The sequence below is a fragment of the Leishmania mexicana genome, chromosome 20, assembly GCF_000234665.1.
Source record: "Leishmania mexicana MHOM/GT/2001/U1103 complete genome, chromosome 20".
In the NCBI taxonomy this organism is placed as follows: domain Eukaryota; phylum Euglenozoa; class Kinetoplastea; order Trypanosomatida; family Trypanosomatidae; genus Leishmania; species Leishmania mexicana.
Genome location: NC_018324.1, coordinates 3146231 through 3163569, shown reverse-complemented (window position 1 = coordinate 3163569; position 17339 = coordinate 3146231). Strand labels below are relative to the sequence as shown.

General features: G+C 55.4%; 3 protein-coding genes across 3 annotated transcripts in view; all 3 read right to left on the bottom strand.

Annotated features, from left to right (window-relative positions):
* Nucleotides 1-4761: 4761 nt before the first annotated feature.
* LMXM_20_1200 (putative calpain-like cysteine peptidase) lies at nt 4762-6993 on the bottom strand (the record flags this gene model as incomplete). The annotated part of the gene is made up of 1 exon (XM_003875134.1): nt 4762-6993. The coding sequence occupies one exon, from the start codon at nt 6991-6993 to the stop codon at nt 4762-4764; it is 2232 nt and encodes a 743-aa protein (XP_003875183.1).
* A 4397-nt stretch (nt 6994-11390) lies between these two features.
* On the bottom strand, nt 11391-13454 carry LMXM_20_1190 (putative calpain-like cysteine peptidase; the record flags this gene model as incomplete). Its single annotated transcript, XM_003875133.1, has 1 exon — nt 11391-13454. One exon carries the CDS (start codon nt 13452-13454, stop codon nt 11391-11393), a length of 2064 nt encoding a protein of 687 aa, XP_003875182.1.
* Nucleotides 13455-16134: 2680 nt separating this feature from the next.
* Nucleotides 16135-17339, bottom strand: part of LMXM_20_1185 (putative calpain-like cysteine peptidase) — a gene marked incomplete at both ends in the record, with an annotated part of 2058 nt that continues 853 nt past the window's right edge. Inside the window, one exon of the mRNA XM_003875132.1 lies at nt 16135-17337. Within this exon, the coding sequence (XP_003875181.1) occupies nt 16135-17337 (1203 nt within the window). The remainder of the gene's footprint in view (nt 17338-17339) is intronic.

The following is a 17339-nucleotide window of genomic DNA, read 5'->3' as shown; positions in this document are numbered from 1 at the left end:
GATGACCAGGCTGAGGGGGAGAAAGAAGACGTGGGGCTCAAGGGCAGAATGGGTGCTTAGCTCGCCAAAAAGGCGCCGCACAAGGTCGGAGGCGCGAGCCCAGGCAACAGGTTTCCTCTCGAGGCCCTCGCCGAAGTGATGACTCACTGAGAATGGTGACGTGAACGGGGTATCGTCGTGGGCGACGGAGTCGGTACAGCCCGTTCCACTCCAGCGCAGCGCTCTCTCTCCAGCGAGAAACCCTGCGTCTACGAACGGAATGTTGGCAGCCACGCAGGCGTTGAGAACGGCCTCGGTGACAAAACTCTCGCTGAGAGCGACAGGCGCTGCCATGGCACCGAGAGGGCGAGGAAGGCGGTGCAGCTCGGCTTCGAGGCGTGTGCGCCACGTCGAGGTGGGCGACGGCACCGCTACACGGGCATCCATGGAGATCGGGACAGCGCGAACGGCGGTGCGAAAGGGCCCTACGGTACCCTCGACAAACGCCACACAGCTCAGGGGTGGGCACGCTGCCTGAGCGACGAGGAGCCGTCGTCGATGCCACAGCGGAGAGCCCGAATCCTCCTCCGCGTCCGCCCACTCCAGCTGCGTCATCCCCAGCGCTTTCAGTGGCAAAGGTTCTGCTGTTGTCCAACCCGCCGATACTGGGAAAGAGACGTCGATTTCCATCGTGTAGACATGAGTGGCGTTGAAGAAGCACCAGAGAACGTGAGTGTTCTCGCCACCAGCTACCCCGGTTGCAACTGTGTCGGCACTTTCGACTCTCCTCCATTCCACACGGTAGAGGAGACCCTCGTCAAAGCACGCCGTCATGGAGGGTATCCACGTAGTTGAGAAGGAAGTCGTCGCCGTCCCGGCGCTTGCCTTCGGCCTCCGCGGCTGGCCCGGTTCGAAAACGAACGGCTCAAGCAATGGCGCCAAGGCGAAGGTATCAGCGCTCCGGTGAGAAACCTGGTGGTAGCCGTTGACAACACTGTCTGGGTTTCCGGCGGTAGCAAGCTGCTGATCGAGCGCCCAGGAGGGTGGCGAGGTGGTTGGCATCATGGATGCACCGCATACACGCTGCCTCAGACAACAGTAGGGCTTCATGAGGGCCGTCAACAACACCGCCGTGTGCTCCTCCAGTGGCACAGCACCGTCACCTATCCCAATTCCGATGTTTCGTCCGTTCTTGTTTTTCGATGTCATCTTGCACAGCGCGCGTGCGCTAGTCGATGTTCGGCACCGCGTGATGAATGGCCCTTTGCACCTCTGCTCATCATTGCCGTCACTAGCGACAGAAGACTGTATCGCGGGGGGACCTGAACGCCCATCCGCCGGACGACCTGCTATCGCGCCTGAGGCTTCCGATGCAGCCACAGCCTCCTGCGAGCTCGAGGACGTCAGCGACGAAGACAGAAACGAGGACGCTGAGGAGGGATAGTCAAGAATGCTGCGACTCGTGTGGTTTGCTAGAAACGCCAGAGGCTGAGTGCTACGGTTGCCATCGGTGCCAGGCGCCTCTCTGGGCCTTGGCGCGGCTCTCCGTGTTGGAGACGTGGAAGGTGGGGCTCGGCTTGAGCGTTGGGACGGATGACGAGGACCTCGCCCCCCAGTCCCGCTGAAGCGAAACGCTGCAGCGCCCATGTCGAGATAAAAGGATCGAAGAAGAAGGGAACAGCGAGACTAAGAAAAAGGCGGGGGAATAGTGGCAAAGAAAAAGAGCACCCAGCCAAAGACTGTTGTACACTCGACGCACCAATAAAAAAACACACACAGAGGCCACAAGCTCCCGCCGCCGTCGTCGCCATCACCCCGCCCTCCCCCTCCCGCGCTTCCTCTCCTCCTCTGTGTTTCTACTAAAGCTCGCACTGCGTCTAAGCGACTGCTCCGCACCTCCGAGGAGCTCACGAAACAGAAGCGCAAAACGAAAGTCAAGAGGGGTTTGTCAAACGACCGGTGTGCGTGTGTGGGTCGGTGGCGTACCTAGTGCTAGCGATGAAGAGCTCCACACACACACACACAGGCGAGCGAGCAGCGACACAAGATCCAACGAGAGAGATCGAGAGAGAGCCACACAAGAGCCGAGGTAGAAAGAGGAGAAAAGGTAAGCACATAAAGAAGAGCGGTAGGGGTTAGAATCGACGCAAGATCAGAAACGAGAAGATGCGTGCGCAGCTTGCGCGCCTGTCCCTTTTTTATTCAAGACGCCCATTCTGCAATAGAGCATGCGCTGAACACCACTCAGCCAGACCTGTCACAGACTCCGCATCGCGTGGTGAGAAGCAGGGGTAGACACGCCTAACAGCCGCTCCCCGCATCATGCCGGTCCCCGCCTGGTGCGTCCTCCCCTCGGGGTGGCTCAGGCCTCCCCACACCGCTGTGGGCAGCGTGAGGGCCGGGGGTGGGATGATATACGCTCGAGCCACGCTGACGCTCCGCCCATCATGTGGATGGCGCAGACGTGTTCACCGTCTCACTGTCGCAGGCCGCTCCAACGCAACGCCATCCACGACCTGGCCGTGTCAGCACCAGAGGTGGTTCTGCGTTGGCAGGGATAGAGGGGCTGCTCGGCTTCACCACCGAGTGTGTCGGTAGTGGACCCGGTGGGATACGACGCACTGAGCGGTGTCCACACGTCATCAGGGAAGCGCAGGTGGAAAAGGTGCACAAAAAAGAGGGGAGGACAAGAGAAGTCCAAAAACAACAAGAGAAAACGACCTCGATTGGCCATGTAACAGCAACACGAAGAACGACAGAGGGAGGGGGCTGCAGCACGCACGCGTACAAGGAGGCCAGGGCAGAACCAAGCCGAAGGAAAAATGTCACGTGCGCACACAGAGTGAGAGAGAAAGAGAGACGGAGAAATGAAAAACGAAGGAGGAGCATCATGCAAACGTTAGGGAAAAAGAAAAAGACGTGTATAAGAAGAGGTGAGGAGGTGGGTGGCGGGTTGATGAAAGGGAGAAGGGCACGAAGAAAGGGGCCAAACCACCCGAGACCATCAAGCGCACAAACATACGAAAAAAAAAAGAAAAAAAAAACAAAAGTGGGGAAGCGTGACCGATGCAGTATTTCGTTTGGCTCTTCGGCACTCGAAAGCGATTGAAGAGCGAAGTTAAACCAACGCAACCGAAAAAAAAGAACGGGTTTCAAGAATTTCGCCGCCCATTGCGGTTCGCTGGTACATCTGCTGTTTCCTTGGTCGTTTTCTTTCCAGTTCTTTTGTTTTCAATAATGATTTCTTCTTGTGTCATTGTCTGCGCGATGCGTGCGAGACAAAGGCAAGCCATCGAGACCGAAAAGAAAATGCATTGAAAGAGACAGATGGGCAGCCAGGGCCAGGGGAGAGAGAAGAAAAGAGAGAGGTCGGACGTGAAGAATGATAATGCACACATACGTCCACACGGGGTAGAAAAGATGCTGCGGAAGGGTAAGTGATGGCGGAGATAGGTAAATCAGCACATTCCCCCTCCAATCAACGACGCGATTCACACCCGTCTCTTTGCTTTTTGCCCACGTGGGAGAAATATGCCATCGGTATGGAAAAAAAGTAAACATGAATAGAAGAGGGGAGCGGTGAACGCTCTTTGTGTTGATGCACATATATACGAGCATCTTCTGATTCCTTTTCCCTTTTTTGCCGCCTTTACATCGTCGATGCGCTCTTCTCCTTGTAAACGTGAGCGGAAGAGAAGCTGTCGACACTCTTCTGGTTTTCTTCACCAGTGTTGGTCGTTGAGGCAGCATTTCTTTCCTATTGTGCCTCTCCCCTTGCCCCCCCCCTTTTCCGTCTCCTCTCGCTCGCTCCAGAAAACTCAGTAGGCACAGTGCAACAGTATCATCCCTGCTGCTGCATACCCCATATATAACCAGCACTGGCACACACACACACATACACGCAGGCGCGCAGTACCCCCAGCGATTGCGCATTCCTCTATACATATGGGAAGGAGAGACAAATGCAAATAAACGAGAACACCGCTTGTTGTAGTTTCACTACCAGCCTGAAGTCGCTGCTTGTGGGCCGGCTCGCATATCGCCTCCGCCCACCCCACCACATCGCTCGCGGAATTCCTGCTGCTTTCTCTGCTTCTTGACTGTTTCAGCTTTCTATGCTTGTTAGGAAAGAGAAGAGGTCAACACAACGCAAGAGAGAACAACACCGCAGAACAGGGGAAAAAAAAGGGGCGAAGAAGCACTGAAAAGAAAGAGACGTTCCCTGCCCCCCCCCTCCCCCTCCTCCCCGCTCCCCCTCGTTTCGTTCTGCTTGTCGATGATGGCGAAAAACGGGCAATGAAATCAGGCCATGGCAAAAAAAATGAGAGGAGAAGAGATATGCGTCACAGCACACACACACATCCACATATCCACATCCACATGCGCAGGCGCCATACACACGGCATCGCCCATCGATATCCTCTACGAGGAGAGTGAACCACGTGTGGAGAGTGGAGGGGACTGTAGAACGGAGAAGCCGGCCAGGAAAAGAGAGGAGACCCCAAAGGTGAGACGGCCAAGGCAAAGCACCATCCCTGTTATCCGTGCTTGTACAGCGAAACCACACGAGCCCTCCTCTCTTTCTCTCCTCCACCATTCACCGCCCGCCCGCAGTTATCAAAAGTGCTTTCATCCACAAGTGGCGAACTGTTTCGAATCTTCCTGACTTCTCAGCCACTCACGGGCACCGTGGTGCAACGCTGCTTATCTGCTGTTTGCTTCCCCGTCCGCTGATCCTCAGATACCCTTTCTCCCCAACGGCTACATCACCCCCTGGTCTGTCTACTGTAGTTCTGACGCGCTGCGGTGCGTCATACTGGTGCCGGAGCGTTTCACGTAGAAGGTCTTCTCGACCTCCACGGAGTCGTTGGCGAAGCTGAGGTAGTTGTCGAAGACGAGACTGTTCGCTGGCAACTTGCGCAGACGAACATGCGCCTGTCCGTTTGGGGTAAAGGCAAGCTGTGAAAGAACGCCGAGCACGCATGGCCACGTCACAGCGCTGTTTGATGCCGATGTCACAGCCGCACTGGACGGCCTCGTTCCGTTGCTGCCGCTAGACTGCTGCACGAGCAGACGCGGTACGACGAGGTACGGCGACTGCTCTGGGATGAACGTGTATATGGCGCTTATGTCGCGACCCTGCAAGAACGTGAAGCTCTTTGACGGCGTCTCGGCGTCCGCAGAGGAGTTGACGAGGAGAGAGTAATCGCGCGCCATCAGCTGCGTACTGGCCGTCATCATGGAGTGACTGGAGGTCCCGCTACTACGCTTGCTGCCGTCCTGGGAAAACGGGGTCGTCGGGGTGGAGGAGGCACCCGCTATGGAGATCATGACAGGGTTGTAGTCCTCCGACTCCCTCACCGTGCCCTTGGTGTCTGGCTGCGACAGAATGAGCGTCAATGTTGTCGGCTCCGTCACGTGAATCTCGAGGCACAGGTCCGGCACAGAGCCCCGGAACTCGAAGGGGACACGGTAGTCCACGTAGCCGAAGTGGTTAAACACAACGCCGCAGCCAACAAAGATTTCCAGCACCTCCGACCACTCCATGATGAACGTTCCGTCATTCCCGCTGTGCTGCGGAAACGCAACACACGCTTCCGGGTACGTCTGCCACATCGGCGAGTCGTCGGACCACTTGCCACTCCACTTGGCCGCCGCCTCCCACGCGTTGCGCAGCCGCAGCAGCCGCAGCGGTGGTACCTTCTTCCGCCGCAACGTCGGAAATTCAATCGCGCGAGCTTCTAGCACTGCATAGGCGTAGCCTACAAAAATACCCTTCTCTTTGTATGTGCTATGGGCAGAGCGCGGGTCGCTGGTGCCGGGAGTGCTCAGCAACACAAGGTGCCTGTTCTCGTAGTCCCGTACCATGCGAAGGAAAAACATATCGCTCTTCACTGGGTCCGTGACACACTCACGAAAGCGGACGTCCAGCCGCGACGTAGGAAATCCGGTGAAGTCGCGAATTCCAAAGAGCGGATCGCCGCTGGCGATGTTGCTGTAGCTGTGATAACGCTTCGCATACGCCTTCTCGAGATACGACACCCACATCTCGCACGGCTCGTTGGCGCTGCGGGCGTAGCGCTGCTGCTTGCCCACTACGGGGAGATAGCTGTCGACGAGCACCGACTGCCAGAGACCGTCTTTGTTCAGCCAAACCCGGTACGCCCCAACTGCCTCGTCTCGCTGCGTCTCTTCGGAGCTGAAGGGGTGCCGAAACATTTCCTTGATGTAGTCCGGGTGTTCCGCCAGCGCCGCCATAGCGCTCACCACCCACGAATTGCCCAATTCACCACGCTGTGGGGCAGAAGGGGTTACACGACGCCGAAACAGACGAATTTGACCCTTCAACCCGAGAGGCAGATATCCCACCGGGCGCCGCCACCCGCTCGGCGCAATCAGGCCTCGATCCCCGTCAAGCGAGTGCTGGCCGGGAGGGAAGGAAGGGTCGATAAACCCCAAACGGTGTTTTTTGCACAACGTCAGCACATCCTCAGGGTCCACGGAGGTGTGGATGAACCTCGCGAGCGTCACCTTGTTCTTTTCTAGCTCGGCATTTGCCAAGGCTGTTTCGCGTTGAAGGTACTCTTTTGAGAGCGGCTTGCCGTCGAAGTGACAACTGTACTTCGACATGTCGCCCCGGACGAACTCGATCGTCTCCATCGGATAGACAGCCATGGAGATTGTCAGCTCGTTGCCCTCGACCCTGGCGACGACGCGGTTCTTGTCATCCACCTCGCCGCCGCTCTCCGACGCAGAGAGCGAGGCGGTGATGGGCTCCATGTTCGACACAGGGCAAAAAATAAAGGTGGCATACATTTCGTAGACAAACGTGTCATTATACAGCGCCCAGACTTTCTTCTTGGAATCAATAATCCGATAGAGAAAACCGTCCTGGAAGCACGGGGTAGCCTCGCCGTCGATGGACGGCCCCCAGTTCACCCATGGCGTTGATGGGCTCTTACTGGCATCCATAGGTAGCGGCTCGACTGAGTCCTCACGAAACTCATCGAGCATGGCGGACAGCTCTTCCAGAGTTTGCTAGGCTTTTTTCTCTTTCCGTGGTCAGCTGCACACTGGCGAACTCGTGCTTGTACGCTCTCCTGTCTCCCCTGTCTCCGAGTCCTACCCAAGCAGACAAATGCTGGACCGCCCCCCCCGTCTGCGCCTCCGTCTTACCTTTCCCTATCCCTGCCGGCTCGTCCCGTCTTCCCCAAGGAGTGTCCCCCTTACAAAGCACGGAGCACACCGGAGAACGTTTCCAGACCGCCGCCTGCAGACCCACGAGCTCTGGCAAAGCAGCTGGAAAAAAAACAAAGAGGGCTGAAGGTGCGCTGAGAGCAGCGGAGAAAGCAGCCGCTTCACCCGTCGAAGAGGAAAGAAGAAAACGGGAGGGAAGCGGAGAGAGCTCACACAGGACAAGAGAACATCAGAACCCCACACGGCCGCAAAAGTAACCGCTGGAGAGACTAACAAAGCCAGATGCGGATGGCAACCAGTGAGATGGTGCAGGATGAAGGAAAACACCAGTAACCAACAGAAAAAAAGAAACAGGAAAGAAAACGAATGTCACATGCGGAGAGAGGGGGTTAGTGTGTGTAATGGGTGCAGCGGCGTAGCGGATATATGCATAAAGAGAGAACGGATAGGGCTTGGCAACACAAGTGCTGTATTGAAGTGCGTGTTTGTCGGTGTATCGGGGGGAGGAGATGAAGGGATAAAGAGGGACAGGAAAAGGGGGGAGGAGGGCGGTGGCTTGTCGAAATGTGGCTGACCGTGCGCTTCTTCGTGTGTGTGTGTGTATATGTGTGGGAAGGGAGGAACCGAAGAGGAGGAGATGAATCAAAAACGCTGCAACAAAGCGGAGATCATCACCGACTCCTGGAACGCGTCGCTCGGCCCCTGACGAACCCAAGGAAGAGGAAGAAACGGACCTAGAGACGTATGTCAGCGAGTGTGTCGCAACCACAACGTCTCGAGGCACGCGCACGGAGGCAATGGCGCAGAATACACAAGGGCAAAAGAAAACAAGCGCACGCGCTACTGAGATATCTACACAGAATTGTAGCGAGCGCTGCCCTCTTTTCACTCGTCTTGTCTGGACGGCACGCAGACAATGCGAGAAGGGACGAAATGAAAACGGGGAAGGGGGAAGGGGGAAGGGAAGGCCGAAGGGTTAAGTGTTCGGCCAGAGCAACCGCAGAAGAACAAGGTATGCACTCGTATCAATGTCACGAAAGGGACGCGTGTGGACAGAGGGAGAGATGAGAAAGAGAAGAGGAAGCAAGTAGATGCACATACTCCCATCTCGAAGAGAGATGGTGCGACGAGCACGGTCTGCCTGTGCGCATCAGTGATGACATCAGTGGCTCCGTCGCGGCAAAATCAGACAACAACCGTCCTCTAGTTCGGTAGGGCAGAGGGGGCATCGGAGAGAGGCAAGCAACCCCAGCAGAAGACGCCTGTTCTACCCCATTCCCCCCCTGCAAGAATTGAGCGCATCGCCTGCGCAAGGGAGGCCGCAGGGTCGCTGAGAGACGCGCAGATGCGACGCACACCGAGAGAAAGAGGTTACTTCCTTTCTGACCATGGACGCTACTGCACACGCTCGGAGATGTCCTTCTGGAGGCTGCCTACTTACTCTTTTGTGTTTCGTCCTTTTAGTGCTACCACTGCTCTCAAACGAAGGGAATAGAGCGCTTGAAAGAGCGAGGAACAGCGAAACCAACAGAGAAAACGAGAGAAGCTGAAATCACAGATGGAGATCCAGAGCGGCAGCCGTGCCGCAGGAGAAAACAGGCACTTGCCGCGTGTGAGAGGGACACGCATATGTGCAAGGGAAAAGAGCGCACAGGACACCTTATAGAAAGAGCGGGACATTCACGGAAAACGTAGAAGAAAGAAGTGCCAATACATACCAAGCCCCAACCATACACGTGAAGACGCATGCACAGACGGGCAGAAAGAGGGGGAAAAAATCACAAAATGGAAAGATGAAAGAAATGGGGTGGCTGCGCCTCCTCATGAGAAGAGCGCGGAACAAAGCGAAAGAGAGAGAAGAAATAAAAACAGTAGCGTCCATTCACAGCATCACTTTCACCTTCGAGAAAGAAAAAATCGTCGGAGACGAGAAAGAGGGAGTCACATGAGAAAGCAAAGAAAAAGACAACAAAGCGCACCAACAGAGAGGGGTGAGTGTGAGGGAGAGAGAGGCTTATGGCGAGCGCATATTCACAATGAACAAAAACATGGAAAGAGCGAGCGTACAATCCAGCAGGGCGCCACGTAGCAGAGGCACAGACACACACACACACAAGCACACACCGTGAGGGACGTGAGGGAGAAGAGGGGGAGAGGGTATTGCTGCAGACCACATGACTCGCATTCAACGGTGCGTGATGACCCACACTGTGCGATCACCGCCTCTACATTCACGATTCGCCCCTATCCCCATTTTGCGCTCTGAGTGCTAGCATACACATATAATCTCCGAAGATGGGCACGAGCACACGCATGAGAACAAGAAAAGCATAAAAGAAAGAATCAGGAAGGGGAAAAACGCAGAGAAAACGAAGATTAAAGCCCCCTTCTTTTGCCGACCTTTTGGCTCTCTCCTCCCTCTCCCCTCTTCCTGACCGCACCCCCCCCCTCACACACACAAATGGGCCGCCTGGCTTTCTCTGTGTTTGCGTGCGCAGGCCTTGATCATTTTTTCGGCATTCCGAAACTCTCTCTCCATCTCTCTCTGTGCCTCATGCGAATCTCTCCCTTGGATGTCGAAAAAGCGCTAAAGCAAGCGAGACATCAACGCACCGGCACAAGTCCATCCATCAGTTGCTTTAATCGCTCGAGGCGTCGAATGGTTCTCTCCTTAGAGGGGTCCAAACCTGCCGCCGCCGCCGCCTTCAGGACGTCGCCAGCACAAAAAGAGCGCAGCGCAAGGCAAGGGGGTGTAAGGCACTGGCGCGCATCTGTCGCAGCGGAAGAGGAGGAATATTTAGAGGGAAGACTAGGGAAACAAGAAACCGCAAGCAGCGAGTGAAACACAACAACAAAGAAAAAAAAGATGACGGTGTACACAAGTAACAAGAAAAAGAGGTGATGCCTCACACATGGACATGCACAATCAACAGCTGAAAGCATGAGGACGTGGGAAGGGCAAAGATAAGACACATAGATGGAGAAAAGACTTGAAAAAATAAGGCAAGAAACCAGGAATCGAAACTGCCACAGAGCCAAATGAAAAAAAAGTGGGAGATGAGATGTGAATAGAGACGGTAAACAGCGCGAGAAGGAAACGAAATGCGATGGAAAGGGGAGGTGATGAAAACGACGATTAGCGGAGCTCGGAACACGACGTAACATACAAGAGGAAGGCGTAGCCACGCACACGTATATATATATACACATACCAGGAGCCCATCTTGCTTTCCTTGAGAAAAAAGCGAGGGACACCGTTTCCCCTCGTCCCCGCCCACCCCCACACACACACAAACACACTCGTTGTGAGTTATGCGCACGCATTCAAGGCTGCATTGCGCGAGGTGGGTCGGAGAGGGAAAGAAGGAACTCCAAAGACATCTTTTTAAGTAAAGAGGAAGAAGAGAAAACGCATCAGACAACTTCCCCCGGTGCAGTACAGCAACGAAGATGAAGAGGCACAGAAGGCAACAACAAAAAAAGTGGGGTGCTGAAAAGGGAAAACGAAAACGACGGAGGAGGAAGAGAGGAGGGACCGGAGGACATCGACCGGTGCGGTGACAAGTGAAAAACAGGTGAAAGCTCTTTCCTTCGCATCCTTCCCTGGTACAACAAAACGAACCCCACGCCAGCCAGAAGCGCCAAAGCCACATGCATACACCCGTGCACACGCGCCACCAACACGCAAGGAAGGAAAAACAAACAAGAAAAACAGCACACACGCACGGAAAATGCCGACAGTCTCGCCATAACGGAGAGACAGAACAAGAACGGCAAGGACAGAGAGAAAACACACAAAGAGGGGGGAAGTGCATGAACGATGGTAGAGTAAAAAGGGGGCAAGGCGAAGATGAAAAAGTGAGACGTGTGTGCCCGGCTCTCCATGAGCCATTCGAGCCTCGCATGCTCCCCCCTCCTCGCTCTCGGTCATCCGAAAGACAACTGTGATGCAAACGCAACGCAGGCGAAAAAAAAGACTCCGAAAATGATCGAGGAGTAACACGAGGGAGAGGCAGAGCGGACGGGGCGGGACGCTGGCGCAAGTGCCCGCAGGCAAAAGGAATGGAGGCCTACGGAATGGAAAAGAGTCTTGCCCTTTGTCATCCCCGACCATCGCCGCCACCACAACAACCCCTTCTTCGTATCTCTGCGAAACCGCATGCAGGTGCGAGAGGGAGAAAGAATAAAAAGCACCAACTAGTTCGAGGTGCGTTTTAGTCGTCAGACGTCTGGATGATCGTACCCACGTAGATGTCAGGGAAGAACTGCTTCGGGCCCTTTGCCTGAAACTCCGTCTCTGTTGCCACCGTCTCGCAGTTGAACTTCTGGAAGTTGTCGAAGATGCGGTTCTCCGGGGCGAGGGCGCGGAAGGCCACGCGGACCTCGCTCGTCTCCTTGCCGATTTCGTACGGGCACAGTAGGCCTACCGTGAAGGGAAGCTTGGCGAACTGGCTGATGGCACGCGGCACCACAAGGTACGGCGAGTTTTCCGGCTTGAATTCGTAGAACATGCTCACGTCACGACTCTGCAGGAATGCGTACTCAGGCGACGGGTGGTCGTTGTCGAAGCCGCTGTTCAAGTCCACGCGCATCGGCGTCATCGCCCCCATGCCGTGCGTCACACTAATCATGATCGGCGCGTTCTCGCTCTTGTTGGTGCCACGCTTGTCTTCCTGCGAGAGAATAATGTTGATCAGCATCGGACGTGTAACGGAGATCTCCAGGCATGTCGTTGGCACGTTCTGGAAGAAGGTGCCGCGGATGCGGTAGTCGTACGTGGGGCTCTGAATGAAGCACACGCCGCAGCTGACAAAGTAGTCCTGCACGTCGGTCCACTCCATGAAGAAGGTGCCGTCATCGCTGCTGTCAAAGTGGAAGTAGTCTGCCACCTCCGTGTACTTGTTCCAGTTCTCGTCGCGCTTGTTCCACGGACCATTCCAGTCCGAGGAGGACTGCGACCACGGGTTCCGCAGCTGCAGAAGGCGCAGGTCGTGCTCCACGAAGTAGCCCACGCGAATCACGGAGTAGGTGTGGCCCAGCAGCAGGCTGGATCTCTCGTACGCGCGCTCCGCCTGCACCGGGGAGCCACAGCTGATGGCGCCGCGAGCCGTCATGATGGCTTCGCGGGTCGGCGTGGTGAACACAAGCTGGTAGCCCAGGTCACTGTAGTTCTTGAGGTGCGCGAACAGCTCATACGTCTCGTTGATAGTGCTCTCCACGAACGCGTTATCAAAGGAGGAGCACGGGAATCCGGACATGTCCTGCAGCGCGTGCAGCGGGTCTCCAGCAACGATGAATCCGTAGCCGCCGAAGACCTTCGCGTACGCCTTCTGGAGAATGGAGGGCCACAACTCGGCCGGATCGCCCTTGGACCGGGCAAATTTTGGGCGGCCGCCAGCCACCGGAAGGTAGTCGTCGACAATCAAACTCGTCCACCAGCCGTTCTTGTTCAACGTCACACGGTAGATGCCGCACTCGCGCTCCTTCTGCCCCTGCTCCACGCTCTCGGGGTGGCGGAAGATATCACGGATCTTGTCCGGGAACTCAGACAACGCTGCCATCGCCCCCGTCAGCCACGAGTCACCCAAATCACCCTCGTCGATGTTGGATGGGTGCACGCCGTTGCGAAACAGGCGCGCCTGCCGGGCGTTCTCGTCGGAAAGGAACATACCCGGCCGCTCCCACGCCAGCACCTTCAGCTTCATGAGAGAGCCGATCTGCAGCGACTTCTGCTCCGGGGGGAAAGCAAAGTCGACAAACTTGATTTTGCTCTGCACGCACTTGCGAACCATGTCATCAGTCGTAGCGTTCTTGTCCACAGCGTTGTACAGGGTCGCCGTCTCTTGTTTGATGAACTCGTAATCCTGACGAGCCATGTCCTTGAGGTAATCCTCCGTTAGCGGCAGAGCACGAATATTGCTAGTGAAGCCGTTTACCTCACCCTCCACAAACAACTCTGTCTCCATCGGGTACACCGTTACAGTAGCGCGGTAGGAGCCGTTCTCCAGCTTCACCATCTCTGTGTTCTCCAGCGCACGCAGGGAAGAGTTGCGGCCAAACACAATCTGCACATTCATCTGCGTGTGGGTGGTATCATTGTAAAAGGACCAGCGGTTGTTGTTTTTCTCCACAATGCGGAAGAGAAGGCCGTCTTCGAAGCACGGCGTTGCGTCGCCCTTGTACACCGGCTCGCCGTACCGGTAGTCGTTGGGGCCGTACTTCTTCTGTGTGACGGAGCCCTCATCGAACTCGTCTACCTTTCCGTTCACGGCCGTCATCGTCACCCCTGTTTCTCTGTACAAGGAAGATGTTGAGATTCAAAAGGATGTCACTGGGTGAGCAAACAAGAAGGGTTGGAGAAGACAAGGGTGTTTTGAATCGCTGCAGGTGCCTCTAGAAACTATGAAGCCCACACAAACACGCGCGGCAGAGATGGTCTTTTGCTGAGGAAGGGCAGTCGACGGTGAGAGGTGATGTGCAAAACAAAAGAATGTCGAAAATGAAGAAGCGAAAACAGGAAGGCAAGAGAACCACTCTTCCTTCTGTGTGAAAAGGATCCGTACAAGAGATCCAGGAGCAAGAAAAAAAAATACCACTGCAGGTACACGCTTTCCGGTTCTGGAAAAGAAAGGCCATAGCGCCCAGATTACGAAGACGATGAATGTGATGTGTGGAGTGAAGGGGAGAGGCGGCGTTGCCATGAGATGTCACCCAGTTACGCGAGTCGTGGAGGAGAAAGAGGCGAGGACACAGAGATGGGGAAGTACAAGGAGTACATGTTCCGCAGAAAATATGGAAGAGTGTTGCAAGCAGTGAAGCGGAGAGACTGCGACAGGAAAAAAAACTTGCACTGGGTGCTTCGTGTCACAGGTGCTCTCCAATATGCGGGACAGGGAGACACACACAAAAGGAAGCTAGGCGAACTCAGCGCCTCCGATCGGAGAACCTCTCGACCACTTTGCGAGGTGCCCTGAACCACGACGTCACCGAGAGTCACTCGTGCATTTTTCTTTTCGGGTCGTCATGATTCTGATGCGCGTTTGTCGAGATTGCCGCCTCAGCAACGTGTTTTTTTTCTTTTCGCGTGGCTCCTCAGCATCCAGCCTATATTCGTAGTAAAGTGGGAAGAAGAAAGGGATGGGGTAACGTATCTGTATTTTTCGATTGTATAAATACAGGTTAAGCACGCCTTTTGGGAGACAGGAAAGAAAGAGATGAATGTCCTCTCCTCTACGGAGGTAAAGGAAAAAGACGAAGAGATGAATCTGGCTGAGACACACAAGAGAGAGAGACAGTGAAAGCAAAGAACTGGAGGCAAAGCGAAGTGCCCCACTTTGAGGTAGAAGAAACGGGGCATGATTCGCTGCCCCCTCTTTGTTCCTTTTATAGAAGTGTGTTCGCGCGATAGAGATCGGAGAGTGGAAAAAGGAAAGGAGTTCGAGCCTAAGCATAGGAGAAACAAAGAAACGAATACAGCATGGTGAATGGGTAACTATGTCGGTGGAATAAGGAGATAAACACATCGAAGAGGAGCCAAAAAAAAAAACGGATAAAGCACGCCTAATGGACAAAAAGAAATAAGGGAGGGAGGCAAGAGGGGGTATGCCGGTGGACATCGAGCGGGTGCTTGACTTCACGGCGCGTTCGCTCTCTCTTTCTTTACCTCCTTTACCTTGATGCGGGCTTGTGCGGGAGCGGCGCGAGAACGTATTCAGGAAAAGAAGCTGGTCCTTCTCGCGTGAGGCACCTCGTCGCCAGACTTTTGTTCTCGCGAAGTAGAGTCAATCACTTTGTAGCAAAGAATGACATGGAAGAGAGGAAGAGAAAACTAAGATATCCCGTCGGGGGCAAGTTCACAAGTCATCGCAGAGCAAGAAACAGGAAAAAGGGGGCGCCGTCGGCCCACCCATCACCCTCGCCCTCTTGTGAAGTAATAATGAACTATAAAAGCGGAGACCAGCTGGTGTAGCTTACGAGAAGGGGATAGGTATCCCATTGGTGTGTTGCAAATCCGAAAAGGCGCGATGGTGGAAGAGAGAGGGAGAGTTCAGCCCAAAGCAGAGCAGAAGACGGCCAACTCCTCTGCCAGGTGCTTGACCCAAGACCTCCACCCTACGCCCATCGAAAGCCAGAGAATGAGAGCCACGCACAGAAAAAAAAAAACAAAGGTAACAACCAAACAGTGCCAAAAGAGCTGTCAGGGTCGATATATCACCACCAAGGAAACAAAAGTGCCAACTTCATTGAGACCATACACTGGCGACACGAACCTCCTGCAAGGAGGACAAAGAAGGGAAAAATGAGCTCTGCCGTCATCGTCCTCATCGACAGCCGCCAGCGAACAAAACGTGAAACGCCTTGACAAATCGCTGTGGGGAGGCACGCATCTGCAAACAGCACGGGTATCAGGTGAAAGCCTCAGAAACGACTGAAAAACACAAAGAGGAATATCATCCCTCACACGCAAGAAAAAAAAACGGAGCACTGCACCCCAACCTGTAAGCAATAGGGAAACAAAGCCCTGTCTGAAAAGCAGAGGACAACCAAAAAAAGCTCAATGTCGAGTTCGACTCAGGGCAGATAACCCGCCTACGTCAGGTTACCACAATCAAAAGTGGTCTCGCGAAAAAACAGCCTACGCGTTGCGGTTAGCAGTCCACACGCGCGCCTAGTGCCACAAAGGAAGCCACCCGTGATAAATACCACCCCTAGCACTCACCCGCGATTATCCGCAATTCCCACGACAGAAGGTGCAGAGTGGCAATCCTTTAGGCCTTCCCTCATCGCATCCCTGCGTGTGGACTCTGGCTCAGCATTCAGAAAAACGCGTCACGTTATACCCCTCCTTAACCCTTCGCATACGCCATGGCAACTCTAGACAAAGCTGAGAGTCCCTTGAGGTACAACATCAGTTCTCAGGAGTCGTGCATCCCTCTACAGAGTAGCAAAAGCCCAGCACTACATCAGCTCCTCCCCCATCTGCGTCATCGGGAATGCCTCGCCCGGCGCGCGCTTCTGGTACTGGACCGGCTGCTCCACCTCCATCAGCTCCGGCTCGAACTTCGGGAAGTTCTCAAACACGCGGTTGCCAGCGTCCAGGCGCTTGAACTTCACGCTCACGTCGCCGTTCCCGACCTCCTTGCTGCAGATCATCCCCAGAACGTACGGTACAGGCTCCACCGGGTCATCCGAAGGCATGATGCGCGGCACGACAATGTACTTCCCAGCGTCCAGCTCGTGGATCAGCGAGACGTCGCGTGCCTGCAGAAACGTCCACTTGTCCGACGTCGGCCGCGCGCCGTTCGCCGAGGAGTTCATGACGACCTTGTACATCTCGCCCTCCACGGGCTCCGCAATGCTGATCATCACAGGCTTGTACTCCGACGCGTTCACCTGGCACCGCTTGTCGTCCTGCGAAATCACAAACGTGAAGCACGTAGGCGACTGCACCTCGATCTCCAGCACAGCGGACGGCACGCCTTCCGTGAACACGCAGTTCATGCGGTAGTCGTACGCCGCCTGGTGCGTGAAGCACACGCCACCACCGTTGAAGTACTTCCGCGCGTCCTTCCACGACATCCAGAACATCCCATCCGCCGCCTTCTGGAAGTTGCACTCCTCCGCGATGTCCGGGTTCGCGTCCCATTTCGTGTCGTCGTTCCCCCAGTTGCCGCTCCACTCCACGCTGTGCCCCCACACGTTGCGTACCTTCACCATCCGCAGCTCCTTGCTCTCGATGTACTTCGCCTCCAGGATCGTGTACGCGCACCCGGTCACAAGCCCCACCTGCGCGTACATCTCGCACAGCTCCTGGTCCTTGTCGTGCGGCCCGCGCCCGGGCGTGCTGCAGATCACCGTGTACCCTGCAGCAATCCCGTGCACAAGATCGCTGAACAGCTGGTCGCTCGCCTTGTCGTCCGTCAGCGACTCGTCGAAGCGCATCGTCGAGAACCCGGTCATGTCCTGGAGTGCGTGCAGCGGGTCGCCGGAGCAGATCCTCCCGTAGCTGCCATGCAGCTTCGCGTACGCCTTCTCTAGGATCGCAGGCCAGATCTCCGCAGGGTCCGTCGCGCTCTTCGCGTACTTCAGCTTGCCGCCGGACACAGGCAGGTAGCTGTCCACCACCACGCTGCGCCACCACCCATTTTTGTTGAACGTCACGC